The following is a 20749-nucleotide window of genomic DNA, read 5'->3' as shown; positions in this document are numbered from 1 at the left end:
GTGGGAACCGCCTCGGCCCGGGCGCTTGCCAGCGATGCTCTGCAGCCCGGCGCGCTGCCCTGCGCTCGGCGGCGTTCCCGCGCCCCTCTGCCCGGCGTGGGTTGGCAAATCCGAAAATGGCATGTTGCCGCTCCGTTTTGAGTCCTCGCCGCCTTGCTTGCTCGTTACCCTCGCCCCTCGGGGCCGTCTCTCCTCCGTCCCCCCCCGCCGCCGGCTTTCTTCTGCGCGGCGGCTGCGGGAAACCTGCGGCGCGGATGAAGGTTTAGGGTTTAATCTCCGCCTGCCTGGGAAAACGGGGGGGAGTCGGCTGGTCTCTTTGCACCGCGGAAGGTCTTTGGAGTTGCCAGCATGTTTATTCGACAGGTTGACGCTTTAATCCGGGGTATAACGAAGCTGGGGAACCGGTTGGGCGCGGGAAGGAGGCCGCGGAGGAGTTAGGGATTAAACGTACCTTGGATTGAGAGCGTGCGGCGTGTCGTTTGCAAACCAGCAAAGAATAATGAAGAAATAAAGAAAAATGACTGAAGAGTGCCAGAAGGGTTCAGCTGGTTTTCCAGCAGGATGGATGCAGGCTCGTGCTGATTAAAAGCTCAAACCGGCCAAAAAGCTCACGAAGTCCTCCCCCCCCCGCCCCGGTCCTGGTGCTGGTGGGGTCCCAGCAATGGGAACCCCGAAGCACGAGCGGCCGGTCCTGCCTCGGTCCTCTCTGCTTTTGGGGCAAAGCCGGCGGAAAACGTCTCGTCCGCGAAGGTGGAGCAGCCGAAGGCTGGGGTTAATGATTGCCTCGCTCGGCCGCCGGAGCGGCACGTTAATTATTAAAGGTGGTAACTAAGGGCTCGCTTTTAAGGCCTTCCTTGGAGAAATTAGGGTTTTCATTAAAAAAAAAAAAAATCTCTGGGTGCCTTGCAGCGTTGCAGAAGGTGTCACTTTTCCTTCCTGTTTTGGCTCTTCCCTGCTGCTCCATCCCCGGCGGAGAGTCAGCCCTTGTGACCGCGCAGGGGGCTTTTTCCTCCCCCCAGCCCCTTTTTTCTCGCAGCTCCTAGGTGCTTTTCACCACCCCGGGGAACCCGATTTCTTCCTCATTTCACTGCGGGGGGGGGAAACTTGCTCTGCAGCCTGGCATGCACCCGGGCAGGCGAGGCTGTCGCTCCTAGGCTGCTTTCACACTCTTTAAAAAAAAAAAATATATATATATATATATATACACATATTATTGATGCATGCTAGCTGTGCATCTGGGCAGCGGGCCAAGCAGGCGAGACTGACGGGAAACCTTTGCGCGGCTGCGGCCGTTTCCTCGTTCCGCCCGGCGCTGGGGCTGCTCGCCGGGCTCGAAAGTGCCCAGGGCGCCCTGCCCGCGCCGCGCTTCAGCATCAAACCCTTGCTTTTTTTATCTTCTATTTGTTTGCTTTTTGGCTATTGAACCACTGCTTTTTTTGCTTTCTTTTCTCTTTGCTATCGAAACTATTGCCCTTTTTTTTTTGCTTGCTTTTCTCTTGGCTATCGAACCATTGCTTTGTTTTGCTTTCTTTTCACTTGGCTATTGAAACCATTGCCCTTTTTTCTGCTTTATTTTCTCTTTGCTATCAAAACCATTGCTTTCTTTTTGCTTTTTTTTAGCTATCGAACCATTGCTTTTTTTTGCTTTCTTTTCTCTTGGCTACTGATTCATTACTTTTTTGGCTATCAAACCGCTGCTTTCTCCCCTCTCTCCACCCGCTCTGCTGCTTCCTTAAGAACACCTGAGACCTTCGCCTTACCCCAGCGGCTGACGCCTATTTTTTTTTTTTTAATCATTGCTACTATTTTTTTTAAATACTGCTCCAGACTAAACCCGGTCCGAGGGTTTCGCGGGCGGCTCAGCGCCCCGATGGCCCCGACCGGCGGCTGCAGGGATTCGCGCCACTACTACTACGGCATCAAGTTCGCCCTGGCCGCCTACGCCACCCTCTTCTCGGTAGGTGCTGCGGGCGCCTGGCCGGCGTCACCGCCTCCGGGGCCCTTTTGGCTCCTGGCGGGTGCAAAATCGGCGGGCGACTGGCTTGGGGCTTAAGTGTGCTTTTCTCCAAAGTTTTAATTTTTTTTAATTCCTCCCCCCCCCTCCCCCTATAATTTGCTCTTGCAAACCAGCCCAAGTGCAGACCCGGGTTTCAACGCCGGCTTCATCCCGCCCCAGAAGGCCGGTGCTGAAATCTGCAGCGGGATGGGGCGGCCGGTGGGGAGCGGGCAGGAGCCGGAGCGGCCCCTCTCGAAACCGGGGCGATAAACCTCGTTTTTGGCACGTTAGGAGCATTAATGCGGGCCCAGACGCTTTGCATCCGGGGCCATTTAAAGTCTTGTGAACTAGAAGAATTCATCTGAGGATAAAGCTAATTTTTTCCTCCTTTCAGAAAGAAAAACTTGTTTCACTTTTACACTTTTTCTTGCAGAGATTTGAAATACGCTGTTTCAATTGATAGTGGTGAAACCTTTTAACCTTCCTACCTGTTGCTGGCAGCTGTGTTTAATCATGGCATTATCAACCCTGTAACTTCTTATTTTAATGACAAAAAGCTCTTTATTCTGTGGCTTTTCTCGCTTTCCCCTTGCAGTAAAACACTGGTGGCTGGAACGAGATGCCCCCTGTGGTGTGAGCAAGCTGGGAAGCATCGAGATGGGGGAGTTTGTCCCCAATTTCGCCCCCTGCCTCCCCCGGGGACCTTTGCTGCCTTTTGCATTTTTTTTTTTCCTTTTTTCCCCAGTGTCTCAGGTGCTGAGAAATGCTTAGAAAGTCACTTTGCAGCAATCTGTGTTACAGCAGGGAGGAAAAAACCTCCTTGGACCTTGTTCCCATCCCCTTCTGTTTGCATTATCAAGCGATCGCCCTTGAAAAAAGGGGTTTTTAGCTCTTTTTTTTTTGGGGGGGGGGGGGGAGCGTGGCATCCCCCCAGCCGCAGCATCCTTCGTTAGGGCCGTGCACGGCGTTGTGCTCTGGGCATTAATTGCATCGCGTCTACCAGGCTTCACTCGAGCTCTGCTCCCTCTCGGGGGCTCCCACCCCCCGAAAAGCGCATGGCGCTGCGATGATGGGACTGAACCCCTTGGGGGCGGGGGGGGAAACGCGTTGGGTCTTCGCGTCCGGGTTTAGCCACCCTCTCCGTGACAGCGGGCCACCGAAGGCTGCTCGGCTGTGTCCCGCGAGCATTGGTGGTGAGTTTGGGCTGGAAAAAGCAGAAATTCAACTTTTTTTTCCCAGCAGAGGCATAATGGGGGGGGGAGGGATGGAAAAGTCGCGGGGGACCCTCAGGGCGGTTGGGCATCACGGGCGCGAGCTCCCCGCGCGGCGAATCCAGCCCGTGTGAAATTAAACCTGAACAAGCGCTTTGTTGCCAAATGGCAGAAAATAAAAGCCGGCTCGGGGTGCCTGGTTATCGTCGGGCAGCACCCGGGTAACCACCCTCTCGTTTCGGGGCAGGTACCGGCCTTCGTCGGCTCCGAGCGCCGGTAGCCGCAGGCTGCTCCTGTTGCTGGGTCCGCGCCGCGTGAAGGCTGGGAAGGGGAGACAGCAGCAGTGATTGGATTTGTGGGGGGGGGGACCCCAAAAAATAGAGTGATGGAAACCAGACGGGCGGATGGTTTTTCGCAAGGGGCGACGGCGCCTTTTCCCGCCGGGAGAGGCGGAAGTCGACCTCAGGAGGGGGTTTTGCCAGTAAGATTGTCTTATCCTTGCCTTTTTGGCGGGCGCCGGTCCCATCCTTCGCTGGCAGTAGCTGGCGGAGGGCTGCAGGCCAGGGGAACAGGTTAGTCCTATTTTTTTTTTTTTTTTGGAGGCAATAACGCGTATAACCGCAGCAGAAAGGCGCCAGACCCCTTGAGACGCCCTGTTGATGCTCCTCTGCCCTGCAAAGAGGGAGAAGATCAGATTTTTGATGAAATATATCCGCGGGACAGACCCCGCGGCTACGCCTGGGTAAACCGGGTTGCATTGGGAAATAAATACCCAGAGGGGCTGGTGAGAAGGGGACGAGTGTTTTTCTTTATTTTATTTTTTATTTATTTTGCACTTTGCCTTTGCTGGGAGCTGTGCTGGCACGTCCGCTCCCTTCCCGGCCGGGCAGAGCGGAGCTGCGGCGGGTAGAGCAGAAGAGCCGGCCGGGGCGGCGCAAGCAGCTTATTGCTGAAAAAGCAGCAAAATTGAGTAAATAAAAAAATAAATAAAGACTCTTCTGCTTCAGAGAGGCTCTTTTTAAGCTGCGTGCAAGCCCATCCCCAAAAGCTGCCCTGCAGCCAGGGTCTCCGAACACAGTAGGAAAGGAGGAAGGAAAAAAAAAATCTCTTAGGAAAAAAAAAAAAAGAGTGAGGCTGGTGCATGAAAATTAAGGGTGGAAGGGGCGGTGAAAGGGAGCAGGAAGGGCTCGGAGGGTCCGAGCGAACGCGGTGGGGGCTCGCGGGGTGCTGGAGCCTTGCGGGAAACGGCCCGGCTGCGAGTGCCTCCTCCGGGCTTGGAGCAGCGGACGCGCCGCCCGGCGCCTTGCCCTGGGCTTTGGCCCCGTCTGCGTGGAAACTTGCCTTTTTACCCCGAGCCCCGTTTCATCGCGGTCGCGAACGGCCTGTCGCTCCGCTTTACGGCGCTTTTTATCCTTTCGTGGCCTCGTCTTTAAACATCGATAGGGAAGCGGCTTGGCGGCTCTGCGGCAAAAACGCGCTGTCGGGGGCATCGCGGGTGGGAATCGGGGCGGGTGGGCTGCTCCTCTAAATTATTTTATGAGTATCTGGATGCTCCAGGGCCAGCAGACGGGGCAGAGGAAAACCCAGCAAAAGCTAGCTGAAAAGCCCTCCAGCCGGATTTATCGCAATTATATGTTCCTTTATGCAGCCTGGCTGGCCTCGAGCGCCGCCGTTTGCAGCAGCCGGCGGGTTTATTAGGAAAGGAGAGTAAAAGGTTGAGGTTTGAGGCTTTCGAACAGCGAGGGGGACGCGCGCTCGCGCTTCCCGGGTTGCTTGGCCCCGGCGAGCGTCTGCGTTTGGCAGCAGCCGACCTGGGGGGGGGGGGGGTTTCCCGCCCCCCCCCCCACCCGCTAATTGCCCCGTTCGGGCTCTCGCCTCGCAGGTGCTGGGCCTCGCCATCCTGTGCGTGGGGGTTTACGCCGAAGCGGAGAGGCAGAAGCACAAGACGCTGGAGGGCGTCTTCCTGGCGCCGGCCGTGATGCTGCTCCTGCTGGGCGCCACCATGTTCGGCGTCTCCTTCGTCGGCACCGTCGGCAGCCTCCGGGACAACCGCGCGCTGCTCAAGGCGGTAGGTACCGCTCGCCGGCCGTCGCGGAGGCGATGGGACAGCGTCGCCGTGCCCTCGTCCCCGGGGGTTTTCTCGCGGCGAACTAAGCGGTTTGGCGGCAGGCGTTGCCTTTTTTTTCTTTCTTATTTATTTATTTGCTTGTTTTGCTGAGGGCGGCTGGAGCGTCTCCCAGCTTGGGAAAAACTTGGACGGCTAGAGCTTGCGGGAGGGAGGGGGGAAAAAAAAATTCGGGGGCTTTCCAGGATGATTTCAAGGGGTCGTCGCATAAAGCGTCGGGCTTTCCCCCCCGCCGACCCCGCGGGCAGGAGCAGCTTCGCGCCTGCGGCGGAGAGGAGCGCGACGGCAGAGCGGCTGCCTCGGTGACCCGCCGGGGACGAAGTCGGCGGGTTTTTGCGAGGATGCGCAGATTTATTTGTGCGTTTGTCGATTTGCTGCTAACGTTGAGGCAGCAAAGGCTGGTTCACGGGGGGCATCCAGCCTCCAGGGCCCGCCGGAGGCGAGCGGGGGCTCCGCGACCTCCCGCAGGCGCGGGAAACCGAGCCGCTCGCGTTGGTCCAGCAGCCTCGCGCCGGCCGGGAATAGCCGTTTGCTTGCCGAATTTCAAGGGAAAACCCTTGAAAAGGCAACTCGGCTTCAGGAGCGGTCGATGGACGCGTGAATCGGCGTCGCCGGCTTTTACCGGTGCGCTGGCTCGACCGCCCGCGGGCGCTCGGGGGAGCCGAGCCAAGGTCGAGCATCCTCCTGCCCGAACTTCCCGGCGCTGATAAATGCCGGCTTGTCTCTCCAGCTAAAACCACGAACGTGCGTGCAGAACGGCCCAGCGCGTTCAGAAGGAAACGTTTCCAGGCTGTAAAGCAATTCGTGCGATGGCGCTTGATGTTAATAACCGGTTGGGAAAAAAAAAAAAAAAAAGGCCGGGGGCGTAGGTGTGGGCGTCTACGCGCTCGTGCAGTTCTCGCTCGTCCCCGTAATTTAGTGCTGACTGACGGGTTTTATTTTTTTTTATTTTTTGCCTCCGCCCCGCGGACAAAAATCTAACGAGGTTTACGGTAGGCAAAGCAGCCGGGGGAGTTACCAGCCTGCTGAACCTGGCGCTTGATAAATTATTCCAATATCAGCCCTGCAAGGCGCCGCAGCCAAAATTACGTTTTGGTTTTAATCCTTGTTCCATCAGTCCAAGCCTCTCGGGTCGTTATCTCAGGTGCTTGCCCGCGCGCGAGCCGGCTTAGCGCCGCTTTAATTACTTCTCTAATATCCGAAGCGAAGGCGATTCAATAAACGCTCCGCTTGCTCGCCGCGCTCCGCGTGAGTTTATTAGAGGGGAACAACAACAAAAAAAATTGAGGCAGTTTGAGCTGCCAAAACGTCAGGAAAGCGCTGAATTTGCAAAGGTTTTATTCCGGCCTCGAAACGCGCCTCCCGCCCGGCGAGCCCCGCGCGCGGGATGCCGGGGAAGCGGCGGACGCAGGGAGGTCGCCGGGGCTGCTGGGCGCGCGGAGGCGGCGCGGTGATTTGGAGCCGGCGCCTTCGCTGTTTGTGCATAAAAGCAAGCGGAGTAACGGGCCGCGTTAAAGCTTTGGGTTTCCCAGCTGGGTCGAGCGGCTGTTTGCGCGATGGCGCCGGGCCGAAATCGGGTGGAAAAAGCTCCGTTACGGCAGAGCGGCGCTAAAGCATCGCTGGGCTGCGTCGCCGGCGGCAACCCCATCCCGAAAGCGGCTGCGTAAGATAAGTCCGAAGCGGGAGGATGTGGAAACGCCAAAAATTTACCCCCCCAACACACTTGACTGCAGCAAACAGAAATAGTCACTCCGATATTGTCCGTAAATAAACAAATTTGCAAGATGGGCGGCTTGGAAAAAGCGTTTACCCCCGCGCCCTGCTTGCAAAGGGCTGAACTAAAAGTCCTGAATTTCCTCTGCGTTCTTGCTGCCCTGATTTTGCAAAACTCGTGTCCGTTGGCAGCTGGAGGTGGGGGGGGTTTCTGCCCCTGCAAAATGAGTGAGGAAAAGGAAGTTCGAGGCAAAAAAAAAAAAAAAAAAAAAAACCTGCTCTAAAATTGCGCCAGACCTAAGATTTGGACTGATAGGAAACATCGTTTCCAAAAAAAAAAAAAAAAAAATCAGGCCAGTGCAGCGCCACAAATCAGAATCGGGAAGTTTCCCACGCGCGGCAGTTTTTGAAGACTGGCTCTGGGGCAAGTTTCTAGTGTTTTGGGGCAGTGGGGAGTGAGGGAGTTGATAAATGAGGCGTTTCTCCCAGTGCCGTGCTGCCAAAACTGCCAAAACCCCCCCGTGGGAAAAGCGCCCGGCGAGAGGCGCCGCGCAGTCCTCCCCCAGCCCTCGGCCTCAGTTCGTTCTCCTTTAAATCTGCGCTTTGCAATCCGGTTAAAAAAAAAAAAAGGATGATTTTTCTCGTTTGCCTGAGGCAAAGCAGGAGCCCAGGGGTGGCGGAGCAGCGGTACGGGGGCTGATGTTCGCCGGGGTTAGTCACCCACGGCTCTGAGTTGCCGCCACTTGTTTCTGCGGGTGATTCACTTGGTGCCGGTTTGGCTTTTGCACAGGGTGGGGGGAAAAAGGGGGGAGGGAGACCTAAAGGAGTTAAGCTTCTCCGGCCGTGCTACTTTTGCATTCAATTTATTGCAATTTTGCAACATTGCGTTTGCCACCTCCCTAGGAGCCGCTCCGGAAGGAGTGGGGAGCAGCGCGCCGGCGTGTTTTATTCTTCCCAAGCCTCGTCCGCTGAGCGGGAGCCTGCTGCGTTTCTCCATTGGGTGCTCACCCCCGCGCCTTTCTTATTCTTGTTATTAAATTAGGCATTGCGATAGCAGCAGCCACCGTTGCAGCGGATTAGGGGGTTTCGTGGCTCCTGGAAAGCTGAATTTTTACCACTAAGGAGGGCAGCTGGAGGACCCAGAGCATCCCTGGGGTCGGTGCTACCTGTTGCACCTCGAAGGTGAGCGCAGAAGATGCTTGGGGACCGTTGGCCCATGCAAAGTCTTGAGAAGTTGGTATCAATAGCATCAAAGCAGCTTAATCTGTCTCGGTAATTTCCCCTGAATTGCCTCAGTCCTTAAAGGCTTGAACTGATTGTGCCTTTAGATATTTTTCCTGCTTGGGAGGCAGGGACCAGGGTATAGCGATCTCTTGGAAAGGGAACAAATTGAACTGCTTGGTCCGAAAACGCAGCAATAAATTAGATTTGCACAAAGGCGCCGCTAATAGAAACCTCCTTTCCCGCGGTTTTGGGGAACGGTGCCTCGTCTTGGCCTCGAGAGGGGAAAGCACCCAAGCCGCCGGGGCCGGCAGGGATGCGGCCAGGGAAGGGTTAATGCTGGCTGCAACCCAGCCCAGCTGCAGGGTGTAAAAGCCAGGATGGGGGAAAAGAGGAGATTTTTCTAGCAGGAACGAAGCAGAAAGGGTCAGATTTAGTCTTGGAGGGAGCAGAGGCTCCCTTGGCATCAGGACTGCGGTTTCCTCCCTGCAAAACGTATTTGGTGCAAGCCTGAGCTCCCAGCCGCGGTGGGTGGGCAGAAAAAGGGGCCGTTGGGCACCCTATAAATAAAAAAGGACAGTTTGCATGGGAAAAATAATGTCCTGGGCGCTGTGCAAGGCAGCGAGGGTTATTTCTGCATCGATGAAACAGGAGGTGCTCAGCAAAGTCTCGGAGCTGGAGCATCTGGGCTTCGCCGTCCTCTTTTAATCCCCGGGAGGGAGGCGTTCCTGACAGATCTTGGGTTTTGTTTTGCTTTGTTTTCTTCTTCAAAGGGACCTTGAAAGCTTGAGTTACGTGCAGGAATAAACAAGTATTTGTTTTTTTCCAAGGAAGAGCTACTTGCAAGTGTCATTCCAAAAAAAAAAAAAAAAAACCACACATAAGAAAAACCTTAAAAAGAGCAGCTCGCCGTGGGAGAAAGCTCTAGCACTTCATTAGGAAAAACGATGGGGCTTTGCAGGAAGAGAAGCTGGATCGCAGGCGTTTCTTCACCGCCGGCCGGGGGGAGGGATGTGAAATGGGGGTTTTGGGTCTGCACGTCGCATTTTTGACACTTCCGCCTTCGTCGTGCGGCCCCAGGTGTCACGAGCGCGCCGGAGCTCAGGAGCCTGCAAAAGCGCGGGCTGGCTCCCCGCTAAATCCCTGGGGGTTAATCCCTGTGCCGCCGCCTCGGCGCACCCAGACCTTCCCGTGGCACCTGCCCCTCGGCTCTGACTCGCCTGAAAAGATGAAAAAAGGAGGAGACGCTTCCGAGGTGCAAAGCGAGGTGCGTGCGTCGACGCATATCCACCCACGTGACACGCATATACGTGCAATTATCTGCATATATATAACATATATCCTGTATATCGCTTCTGCCAGGGTTGAAGGGGTGGTTCCCAGCAAGAGTTTGGGTCGGGATCCAGCCGCTTCGGAGCGAGCGGTTTTTCTGCCGGCGGGCCGGGACGCGGCTCTGCCGTTGCCCCTCGGGGCCCGGGTGCCTCTCTCCCGCGCTCGCTTTGGCTTCGGGCAAGATTAACCGGAACGAAAACGGCGCCGGAGGCTCGTGAAAGGAGGGAAGGAGCCGGTAAAAGAGCGGCTTGGAGGTGCCGGAGTAGGGACGATTGGTCTTTCTTGCCAAAGTCGTTGGGCGAATTAAATGGGATAATTGATCGCGACGGTTGGGATTGATGAGCTCTGTAAAGGGAGCTGGCTCCGGCGAGCGTTAATTTAATAAGACTCGAGAAATTTTTCCCCGCTTCGGCCATCTCGGGTGAGACAAATGAGTGGCTGAAAGCTTTATGGGCTGTTTTCTCCCTGCAAAAGCTGGCGAGAATTTCCTGCGCGGTCGCGGATGCGGCCGGCAGTTTGCCCTCGAACACGGGACGCAGATACAGGGGCTGAAGCGGCTCCGTCGCAACGCGGTGGCATCCTGCGAAGAGCGGTTGTGCCGCGCGTTGTCCGGAAATCCCACGGATTTATGCAGAACAGACCCACGTTTGTTTGCCAACCAGCCAAGGCTCCTTGGGATTGCAACGTCAAGCTTGATTTCAGTACGCACAGAGTAGGCTGAATAGGATTGTAGGAATTTTGCGTTTTAGATCCGTGACTTGACAAGCCGCGCAGTAGAAATTTGGATCAAAAGAAGGAAACAGAGGATCCGGAGAGAGATAGTGGGCGACAGAGAAATCGGTGCACAGCGTGCAATGGCCAAGACCTTAGAAAGAATAGAGAAAAAATACATCGAGCATCCTACGCACGGGGCCTCTTGGATTAAAAGTCAGAGTTTCTGGAAGGAGCTGCAGGCTTTGTGCTTTTGGAGGCGTCTCGCTTTGCTTTTCCAAGCTGCATCCCGCTGACTTTTAGAAATCCGATATACTCTTGGGTTTCCTTGCATCGCTTCCCGCACGTGCGCGGGAATCCGGGCAGCATCTCCAGCTGCAAAACACCAGCTGGGAGGTTTGGTTCGTTGTCTTCTGCAAATACAGGATTCCCTGCCTAGTTGCACCCAGCCCATTATAAACTCATTTGGGTAACGAGGCAAGCGGGGCTGTTCCTTCCGGGGCAGTCGTGCTGGGTGGCTCTTAGCAAACACGTGCGGCACCACGCTCGAGCGGGGCCGGCTGAGTAAAACCGTGGTATTTTGCCGTATTTTGGTCTCGCCGCGCTCGGTAACTCCTTTCTGGGCGCACAGGTCCTGGGGACACTCGCCCTGAGCGCCGCTTTGCAGCCAGGACGCGCTCGTAAACCAGCGGTCAGGATTAACATCGGGCTCATGAATTACCTGCCCTTTTTTGAAGTCGCTTTTTGGGCTTTAGCTCGTTGCGCCCGGGAACGTGCCACCCACCTTTTCCGGCGATTCGCCCAGGGCGCCGAGCGACGTAGCCTTGGGGAGACGGTTTGCAGGGCAAAACCAGCTGCGCGTCCTTAGCAAAGCCAGACGTCATCCCCCGACGCCGGCCCTCGGGCAGGGAGCGGGGTGTTGGGAGGACGACGGGTGATGGCTGCGGGGACGTCAGGCCTTCTAGTTTTAACCGTTTCAACGTTGCTTTCCAGCCCAATTTGTCGCCACTGCCCATTTTGGCAGAAGCGAGAGAAGTAGCATCAATCCGACTCTGCTGCCGTCCGTCCGTCCGTCCTGCTGCTTTTCCCAAAAGGGAGAAAGCTTTTTCCCGCGGTGGGACCGGGATCGTTGCAGCTCGCCGGGGAGAGCGTAGTGAAAGGCTGTGATTTGGGCTCTGGGGCTGTCCGCGTGCGGCGCGCTAATCCCTCGCTCTTCCCCCGCGCAGTTTTTCTGGATCCTCCTGGCGCTCTTCGTCGCGGAGCTGCTGCTGATACTCGCCGAGATCATCTTTGAGAACAAGGTGAGCGCAATTAAAGCATCCTGGGGAGGGGGAATAAGGAAATTAGCGGCACCCGCTCGCTCGGGAGCAGGGCGCGCGCTCAGCCGGCGCTTGGGCCGCTTGCGCGGGGCCGTCCCGCCTAGCGTCAGGGTGGGGATTTCTCCCCGGTCCTGAGCATCCCTTGGCGCAGGGCGCTTTGCGTTGCTCGTCTCTCCTGGGACCGCGTCTCCCGCGCGGTCTCGGGGATGCGCAGCAGCACCCGGAGCCCCCGCGCCAGCCAACGACTGGGTTTTTTCCCTTGCCTCGATTGTGTTGAGCGACGGCTTGCAGTGGCGAGAGGTATTTTGAGATATGGCTGAACCGGACAGGTCGTAAACGCTCCCGACGGGTGTCCTTCGGCCCGAGAAGCCCTGCCGCTTTCGATTTGTGGCTTGCCATCGCAATCGATCAAAGGATTAAACGGGGGATCGCGATCTCTGCCGGCTCAAAGAGCGCCCGGTGCGGGAGCAGAAAATCTAATATCTGTCCTTAAAGGCTTTAAAAATCGATCCCCCACGTGCAAACAGCTCGATGCTTTGCCGGGGAGGAGATGCGCACACTGCCGCGTTTTCGTGCCCGTCGGCGCGAAACCCGCCCTGCTCCCTCTGCCTGCGGTCCCCAAAGCGCTGGGATTGGGGGCCCCTCCGGGCAGCTCTTTTATTTTTTGCGGGGGGGGAGAGGGTTGAAAGAAGAGGCAGGTCGCATCCCTGCCGAGGCGGCCGGACCCCGCGTAGCACCTCGGACAACATCGGGTCCCCGTCGCCGCCTTCAGTCCAGCCCCACGAGCCGCGGCAGTTCAACGTAATCGACCAACCTCGCGCCCCGAGAGACGGGGCGGCGGCAGCTTGGGTTCCTGCCCCGCTACGCGGCGGAGGCGCTCGCCGTCAGCCCGTCCGTCCCCGTTTCGCCGTGTTTTCCCGGCATCGTTTCCCCGTGCGAGCCGCGTCTTTCTGTGGTTTTATTCCCCCCCCCCGCCGCCTCAGATGAACGCGGTTCTCCACTCCAGCATCCGAGAGGGCATTCGGCACTATTACGACGACCTCGACTTCAAGAACATCTTGGACTTTGTGCAGGAAAAGGTCGGTGTTTGCGTCATCGGGAGGGTGGGAGGTCATATATAAAAATATATATATGTGTGTATATCTTAAGGTATCCGTATATATCTCAAAAATAGATATACACACACACACACACGCACGCACGCATGTATTTTTTTCTCCCAAGGGCTTCAGCTGAACCTCCCTCCCCGCCGCCGTCCGCGCAGCGACGCTTCCGAAACTCGTCATGAAGCAGCCGCGAGATAATCGCTACGGGAAGAAATCGATAGCGGGGTTTTTCTTTTCTTTTCAGTTTAACGCGCTGCTTCCCGAGAAAGGGTCTCTCGGGAGCGAACAAGACGTAACACAAAGCGCGCTTAACCTCTGCCCGAGGCGTCAGACCTCGCCGCCGCCGCCGAGCGCGTCCCCGTCCCTTGGGTGCCCGGCCGGGGCTGTCTCGACCCGCGATCGCTTTGGGGCTCCGATCTTCATCTCTTTTTACAGTTTTTGCCCCGGTCGCTGTAATTCGGGTCCCCCCCCCCGCCGTCTCCGCGCGAGCAGTCTGCAAATGCACGCCGAGGTCCCGAGTGAGACTTTTTCTGGGGCTGCAAATCTCCTGGAAAAAACAGAGATCTTTCCGGGCAGGTTTCCGTATCTCCAAAGGCGAGGTGTGCCGTTCGCATACTCTCCCCCCACCCTTTTTTTTTTTTTAAACAACGTTTTTCTTTCTGCTTCCCCGCTTGAGCTTGTATTCAAAGCTTTTGCAGGGGAGATGCTCATCCCGAATCTCTCCCCCCGCCCCCGGGCTAAAACAAAGGACGGGAAATTGCGGCGCTGTGATTGTAGCCCTCGAGCCTTAAACCCCTCTTGAGCGATGCTCTAAGTGAGACTCAGCTGCCTCCACTTAAACCAGCGCTTAAACCGCTATCCCTTAATAACAAATAACGAGTAGCGACCGGTCCTTTCCTGCATAACAGAACAAAGCGCCGGGCAGTGATGCGTTACCGGGATTATGGCCCAAATTATCAGCTTTGCCTGTAGATGCCTATTCTGGGTGCTTGGTTAGTGAATATATCGCGACATATGTGCGCGCGTGTATATAGGTGTGTATATAGGTGTGTATATGGGTGTGCTGTCAAGCACGCACCTCTCCTGCCTGCCGCCCGTGAGGCTTTTCTTACCGCGGGGAAGCTGCAAACGGGTTTGGGATGACTTGCTATATAAAAAGCCTGCTTTTATCCTGCAGGGAACAGAAAACGACTGTGTCATTAAAGTCCTTTTTTCTTTTTTCCCTCCCTCCTCCTATTCTCTGAACCGAAGGAAAAAAAAACCCCAGCTTTTCCTTTGTAGCTTTTTTTTCTTTCTGTAGCTGCACCGTCCGAGCTCTGATTTAACCTGACGGGGAGAGAAACGCCTGTTAGACTTGCGGCGTCTAACAGCGCCCTTTAGCCCGGCAACGCTTTTAGCCCTGCAAAAGTAGCTGACGGATGTGCCGGCGGGCTGCAAACGCTCGGGTTTGGTCATTGCAATTTTTTTTTCTCTTTTCTTTCCTTTTTTTTTTTTTTTTTGCCCTGTTTCTGCAGTTCTCCTGCTGCGGCGGCGACGAGTACCAAGACTGGCGGGTGAACCGGTACCACTCGTGCAACGGCAGCGGCCCGCTGGCCTGCGGCGTGCCCTACACGTGCTGCGTCAGGAAGGTACGGAGGACGGCTCGGCCGCAGACCCAAACCAGCCTCGCTTCTCCGCTCCGACGCGCCTGCGTCTCGCAAGGTCACGCGGGAAAAGCAGACCCCTTTTTAGCCGTGGCGGCGGGGTTTTTTTTTGCTTAAAAAAGGGGGAAATTTGAGCGGTGTTAATTACGAGCAGGAGTCTGCCGTGCCAACGAGCGGCAGTGATAATTCTCACCTCTGATCAGCGCCCTGATTAAGCATCTTTGCCGGCTCTTAAGGATGGGATTAGAAATTCACGTATTTGCCCTTTCTTTGCGCTGGAGAGGGGCGCCGGCTTTTTTCTCCTGTATTTTTCCACCCGCTCCGTGCCTGCAATTTGGGGCGCTAAGTCAGCAAACGAAACGCCGCCGCCCGGGCTGCAGCCCGCGCCGGGAACAGCCTCTCCCTTGCGAGGAACGGTGCCCTCGCTCCCGCAGCCGCCGCGGGAAACGGCGTTTCTCTTCATTGCGAACCCCTGTTTGCAAAAACAAACAGGCTTCGGAGAAACCCCGACCCGATCTCCGGAGGGTCCAGCGCGTCCCGTCGCCGCTAAATTCCCCTTTGCCGCGAGGGAGGGGAGGCGGAGAAAACGGAGGGGAGTTTCGGGTGTTTTTTGCTTCCGTTCTCTCAGCCTGGCCCGCTTCTCCGTTGGTCGGCAGGCGCCCGGGGAAGTCGTCAACACCCTGTGCGGATACAGGACGCTCGGTAAAGAGGTGACGTACGCTTTCCCCCTTTCTCCGGACGCAGATGCGTTCGGGCGACCTCCTGCCCTGGGCACGAGAAATCACATCCTCCCCCAAAGGCAAAAGCTCAGTGAAAATCACAGCGCTGCTTTTCACCCGGGAATACTTTCTTCTTATTATTCTTATTATTCTTATTCTTATTCTTATTATTTTGTCCTTCAGGCTTGCTAATTCCCTAGAACTTTGGGGCAATTATTACGTTTTCTTCCCAATTCCTTTTTCCTGCTGCACGGCCTCAAAGCAGGGGCTGGCCTGCTGGGGGTTTCTTGCCCAAGAATCAGATCAAGATATAGATATATATATATGTATATATATGTATATATATGTGTATATATGTGTATATATATGTATTTTCCTTTTGCTCCCCAGACAAGTTAATAGCTTTAGTTCCTCGCTTTCAGCGGAAACAGCCTTCGGGGAGGGAAGATGAAGGGCTGAGACAGGTTTCGCGTTGATAAATCACTGGAGAGCAGCAGGAGGCACGCACTGATTTATGGCTTTCCAGCCCGATTCGGTGCACCCGTTTGACTCATTTTTTCCCTTTTTTCCCCCTGTCCCCCTTCCCTTTGGTCGGTTGCCCCGGCTCTCGCCCTGGCTGACCGGCGTCCTTGCCCTCCGCTCGCAGCGCCTGGAGCTGCTCGAGGTCATCCACGTGCGGGGCTGCGTCCACGCCGTGGGGCTGTGGCTCAAAGACAACGTGGAGGCCACCGCGGGCATCGTCTGCGCCCTGCTGCTCCCGCAGGTGGGTGCCGCGTCCCTCCCCTCCTTTTCGGGAAGGGAGAGGCGGTGCGCGGTGGTTTTTTCTACCCGGTTTTCTCCGCCGCCCGCCGCGGCGCGGGGTCGGGGCTCTTTGCTCCGCGTTGCTTTCTCGCTCGTGCCTCGGCCTGAGTTCGAGGGAGGATCCGAAGGAGCTCTCAGCGCGCCGGAAACGCACCTTCGACCGAAAGGAGCCCGGCGTCCTCGGCCTTTGCTCCTTGGCCCCTGGACGCGCCGTCCGCGGCCTTCGCGGCGAGCCCGGGCAGCGACCGCCGAGAGCTTTTGAAGCAGCTCGGCGCCCGAGGCGGGGGGCGATCCCTGGACGCGCCTGCTTTGGGAAACTCTGGAAAAGCGTTAATTCTGGAGCTCTTCCTCCCGCCCGCCTCGCTGGACGTAGTCACCTTCCTTCGCTTTCCGCCGGGGACCCCGGCTGAGCTTCCCAGGTCGGCCGGCGCGGGTGGGACGGAGCGCGGCCGACGGATGCAGCCTTGGGGACGGAGCAGCCTCGTGGCGGCCGCTCGGCGAGGGGCGTCCGCGCCTGCGGCCGAGCGCCTCCGAGCCCTCGGTCCCCGCGGCGGGCGGGCGGCCGCCGCCGCCGTCGTCCCGCGGTCCTCAGCAAGACTCGCGTTCGCTCCGATAGCTCATCGCTCTCGAAAGCCCCTAGCTGTGGGCGGCTGCCGAGCAAGCAGCAGCCCCGCGGCGGGTACGCGTTGCCCGCCGGGAGCGCCGCTCCGGCGCCGCTTAGCGCCTCCCCGGCGAGGGCGAGCTCCACGTTTGCCGGCGCGCCGATCGCCGCCGCGGCCAAAGTCTCCCTTTTTTGCAAGGCGGGGAGCTTGTAATTTCATTGCTTTTGGACGCCTGAGTTGTTCCGATTTTCTTCTCAGACCGTCGAGGGAAGCGGAAGAGGGGACTCGAAGGGGTTTTTCCCTCTGCGCTCGGCGAGCGCCACAGAGAGCCCTGGCTTATAAACCTCAGCTTGCGGGAGGAAGGAGCCAACAGAAGATAAACGCTGGCCCTTCACGTGGTTAGCTCCGGGAAAGCTCGACATCGCTCAGCTCTTCCGTTTAGCGTGGCCCAGCTCCTACAGCCGCCCCGGCGGGCAAGAAGCAAACCCGCGAGGTTTGCACGAAGAAAGCGGGGTTTGGGGTTTTTTTTTGTTTGTTTTTTGTTTTTGCAGAAAGTTTTGCTTTCAGAAGACCCCCGGGGGCAGACGGGTTCTTCCCTCCGTGCCCAGAGCTTGTCTCGCCGCTCTATCAGGAGCGGGAGCTGCGTTCGCCTCGCTGTCACCCGTCCGCGGCTCTCATGCGCGATGGCGTTGCTGCTTTCCACCTTAGGTTTTTTTGGGGTTTTTTATTTTTCCCCCCCCTACTTATGCAAAAGTCCAAACGAGCCTTGCCTGACAGATCACCCTGGAAAGGGCTTTCGGGGCTCCTCTTCTGGAGGAGCCTCCCCGGTGCCGGCCGCTTTGCAGCTGCCTCGCATCCAGGCGAGGCTGGCGCCGGGGCTTTGCTAAATCCGGGTTTTTCCCGGCGGATCCGTGACGGCGCGTCCGCTTGGATCTGCTCTCTCACTTGAAATGCCAGACGGGAGGCAAAAAAAAAAAAAAAACCCTAAAATCTTGTATTTAGCAGTTGGAAAAAAGCCCTTTTAGGCGTGCGCAGGCGTGGGAAGAGCGAGCCCACCAGCGAGCTGCCACGTTCCCTCGTAATATAAGATGGCTCTTCGTGCTTTAGAGTAATAGCAGTGCATAAACTGATTTCTTCAGTCTATGGGACGCGTAAGCCCTACCTTGTATCACCTTTGCTCGGCCAGGTGCAGCACCGGGTGCGATATGTACTTAACTCCCCCGCTCCGGGGCGATGAGCTGGGAGCAGCGGCGTTCCCGCTTAGCACTACAGCAAACCAGCGCCGGAAGCTTAATTAAGATATTGCACTGACTTAAAACTATTGTCACCATTAGCTAGAAATAATTGCTAGCTTGGGGAAGTAAATAACGGGTTTCTCGTCTGCTCTCAGCGGCTTGCCCAAGCGATCCCCTGGCGCGGACTTGCAAACCCCCGCGGGAAACTCCTGGGTTTGGCACAAGCCTTCATGGTTGGGCTGTAACGTAAAAGCAGAAAAACTGAGGTGGCAGGAACCTGAAGACTCGTTTGCACGTTGGTGTTGATAGCGGCAGCGTTTTCCCCTCGGCAGCAGTTTTTGAGAGCCGGTATCAAGGCTCAGGGCTGGGTTCGGCCGCTTTGTGGCGCGCGCTTTTTCCCCATAGCTGCCAGCCCGGCGCGTCCCAGACCTGGGGTGCCACCAAAATTTGTATGACGTGACCCGTGCAGATTGCACGCGTAGCAAGAGATAAGCGTGTGTGTGTATATATAGATATCTGTCTCTGCAATTTATAGATGCAATATGTATATATATATGCTGGTATTCATATCTATAATGCTCCCTAGGGATGGAAAGGGCCTTGGATCTATTGTAGGGATGCTGCCGTCCTTGCCAACACTGGGTTGCTGCATCTACTAGATGAAATTGTCCCCTCTGTGCATTTGAATCCCATGAAAATGGCTCGGAAAGTGGCAGAATAGAGACCTCAAGAGGTAGCGGCCGTTGCTGTGCTTTGCCAAACGCCGCGCGGAAAGAATCGCCGGTTTTATAGCTCGCAGCGAGCAGTAGGTTTGGAGCAGTTTCTCCCCTCGCTCCATGGGGTTTATGATTACGAGCTGGGGAAGCGAGGGAAGAAGAGCAGCTTTTTAATTTTTTTATTTTTTAGCCCTGGTCTCGATTCGGTTGCAATAAAACGCTCCGCGATGTTGCAACGCAATAAAATCAGCCTGCGAGTTAGAGGGCTTTTTGCTTTGGGGAAACGCGGGGCCCTCGGTGCCTGCGATATTGAACGCATCCATATTCCTGACAGCTTTTTGTAGTTGTTGTTTTCATTAAGCGGGAACATCGGTCTGGAATTAGCGTTTGGCTCCGGGAGGAGAGATGACGTGCGGGCCCCGAGCCGCGTTGTTTCACGGGGGTTTGCTCGCCGTGCGCTGTCGGGGGGGAGGTTTAATCTTTCCAGCGATGATGCGCTAATAGGAGGGAACGATAGCGCTGGGCACGCGCTCGTAAATGCTGCGGGTGCGATTTGCTTACGGGTTTGCTATAAGCAACGTCATGCCGAGAGGATGCGGGCCAGCAGTGTTCACAAAACAACCGGAAAACCCCAGAAACGGTCCATCCCAGTCTCGTGCATTGAGTAAAGGGTTAATGCCAAAAAGACCATGTGCTAAAAATGCTCCGATTGTTCCCGTCACCCTCCTCGGCAAATTCCGCCTTGCAGCTGCTTTTAACCTTGCCCGTTCCCCCGCCGCCGTCTCGCTCCTCGCCGCGACCGTTGCATCATTTTATGGAAAACATCGGGTGACGCCTCGAAAACCCCTTGCACGGGTGGAAATTTTGGGGGGCCTGAAGCGTATTTTTCCCCCCCGGCAGCCAGCAGACGGACCGCCTCGCTCCCGGCACAACCGAAGCGGGAGCAAAAGCCCTGGCTCGCCTCCCGCTCTTTGCCGTTTTCCCGCGCCTGGTCGCGTCGGGCTAAGCGGCGCCCGGCCATCGGGCATGGGCACCTTCCCGAGTTTAGCAACGAACCTGTCGCTTTGACAGCAGAGATTTCGGGAAGTTGCTCTTTTCCAAAGGTTACGGGAGGTTTTACGCAGGTCGTGGCGGGGAAAGCGGTTGGACCTCGGAAGCGCTGCAGACCTTTGCGCGGGGACTTGGAGCCGTGCCGCGACGCGCTCGCGCCTTTGGGCGTTTTCGGCCGGCGCGGGGCGAGAACGCTTTGCCTTCGGGGCTGTAATTGGAGGAATTTGGGAAATCAGTAATTGGGGAGCGCGGAGGGCTCCCGAATCCCCTCGAAATTGGGAGCGGCGCCCACCAGCGTTGGAGAAGGGGCTGAGAAAAGGATGCTGGGTTTGCAAGCGCGAAGAGCTCCGGGAGGGGGTTTGGGTAGCTAACGCCTCTGCTGCCGGTGTGTTTTTTAGGTCATCGGCCTCGTTATGGCCCGGCTGTATTGGCAGAAGCTCGACGATATCTACTCCGAGCTGGACACGGTTGATTTTAAGGGGCTCGAGCTGCGGGATTTCAGCTTGGAGCTGCTGGACCTGACGGGCGCGGGCTGGTGCTGGTGCCTGCCCAAGGAAGGGGGCTACGTGCCCGTCGGTGCCGCGGGCGAGGAAGACGAGGAGGAGGAAGGCGCCGGGTGCCAAAGCCAGGTGTGAGCCACTGCAGGAGCAAAAGCCGTGGGAGGAAATTATGAAGCAGCGCTGGAGGGATGCTGTGAAAAAAGGGAAAAAAAAAAAGCGCTGTGTGAGCGCGGGAAGGCCGTGGGGTCCTTCGCTCCCTCGGCACCTTGAAGCATCTGTACATGTCTCCTTATCGTTGTTATTTTTTAATATGCAATAAACGTGACTTCTGTTGCTTTTTGCAAATTTGCACCGCGAGCGGAATTTGGGGCCCGTGTGGCACTAAAGCGCCGGCTTCCAGCTGCCAGGTAAGGAGGGGAGTTTAACGGGTTATCGTGGGTTATTTTCCAACACGGTAACGCGGAGAGTGCTGGCGGAGGGGATCTCGCGCCGGCGGGATCAGATAGCCGTGCCCGCCCCGCTTTGGGAAACGGGCTCGCGGCGGGTGAATTGCACCGCTCTGCAAAACCGTGAGCCTGCTTTTATTTAAAAAGGCAGAATGAAACCTCAGGGCCTCTCTGAAGGTGCCGAATTCCTGCTCGTGCCCCGGGCGGCTGCAGGAGCTGCGTCCTTGAAAACGGCAATGTTTTTACAGTGATTCTCCGCAAAGGAAATGTTTTTCCTTGCCGGTTTTAACAGCCGCGCTGTTA

At 56.7% G+C, this 20749-nt stretch overlaps 1 protein-coding gene across 8 annotated transcripts; it reads left to right on the top strand.

The window, feature by feature from the left end:
• The first annotated feature begins 1106 nt into the window (after positions 1-1106).
• On the top strand, positions 1107-20333 carry LOC104150775 (tetraspanin-15-like). 8 transcript variants are annotated; one of them, XM_068920957.1, is made up of 8 exons: positions 1107-1957; positions 5090-5275; positions 11536-11610; positions 12612-12707; positions 14249-14362; positions 15034-15087; positions 15743-15859; positions 19899-20333. In XM_068920957.1, exons 1-8 carry the CDS (start codon positions 1871-1873, stop codon positions 20133-20135), a joined length of 966 nt encoding a protein of 321 aa, XP_068777058.1. In that variant the 5' UTR covers positions 1107-1870; the 3' UTR covers positions 20136-20333. The 8 variants fall into 8 exon arrangements, with proteins under 8 accessions (XP_068777058.1, XP_068777060.1, XP_068777061.1 ...); XM_068920959.1 differs by lacking the exon at positions 15034-15087 and having other exon boundaries at positions 1280-1957; XM_068920960.1 differs by lacking the exon at positions 15743-15859 and having other exon boundaries at positions 1280-1957.
• Positions 20334-20749: the final 416 nt, after the last annotated feature.

The sequence above is a fragment of the Struthio camelus genome, chromosome 27 (assembly GCF_040807025.1).
Source record: "Struthio camelus isolate bStrCam1 chromosome 27, bStrCam1.hap1, whole genome shotgun sequence".
NCBI lineage: Eukaryota > Metazoa > Chordata > Aves > Struthioniformes > Struthionidae > Struthio > Struthio camelus.
The sequence above is the reverse complement of the archived record's forward strand: the minus strand, read 5'-3'. Positions and strand labels throughout refer to the sequence as shown.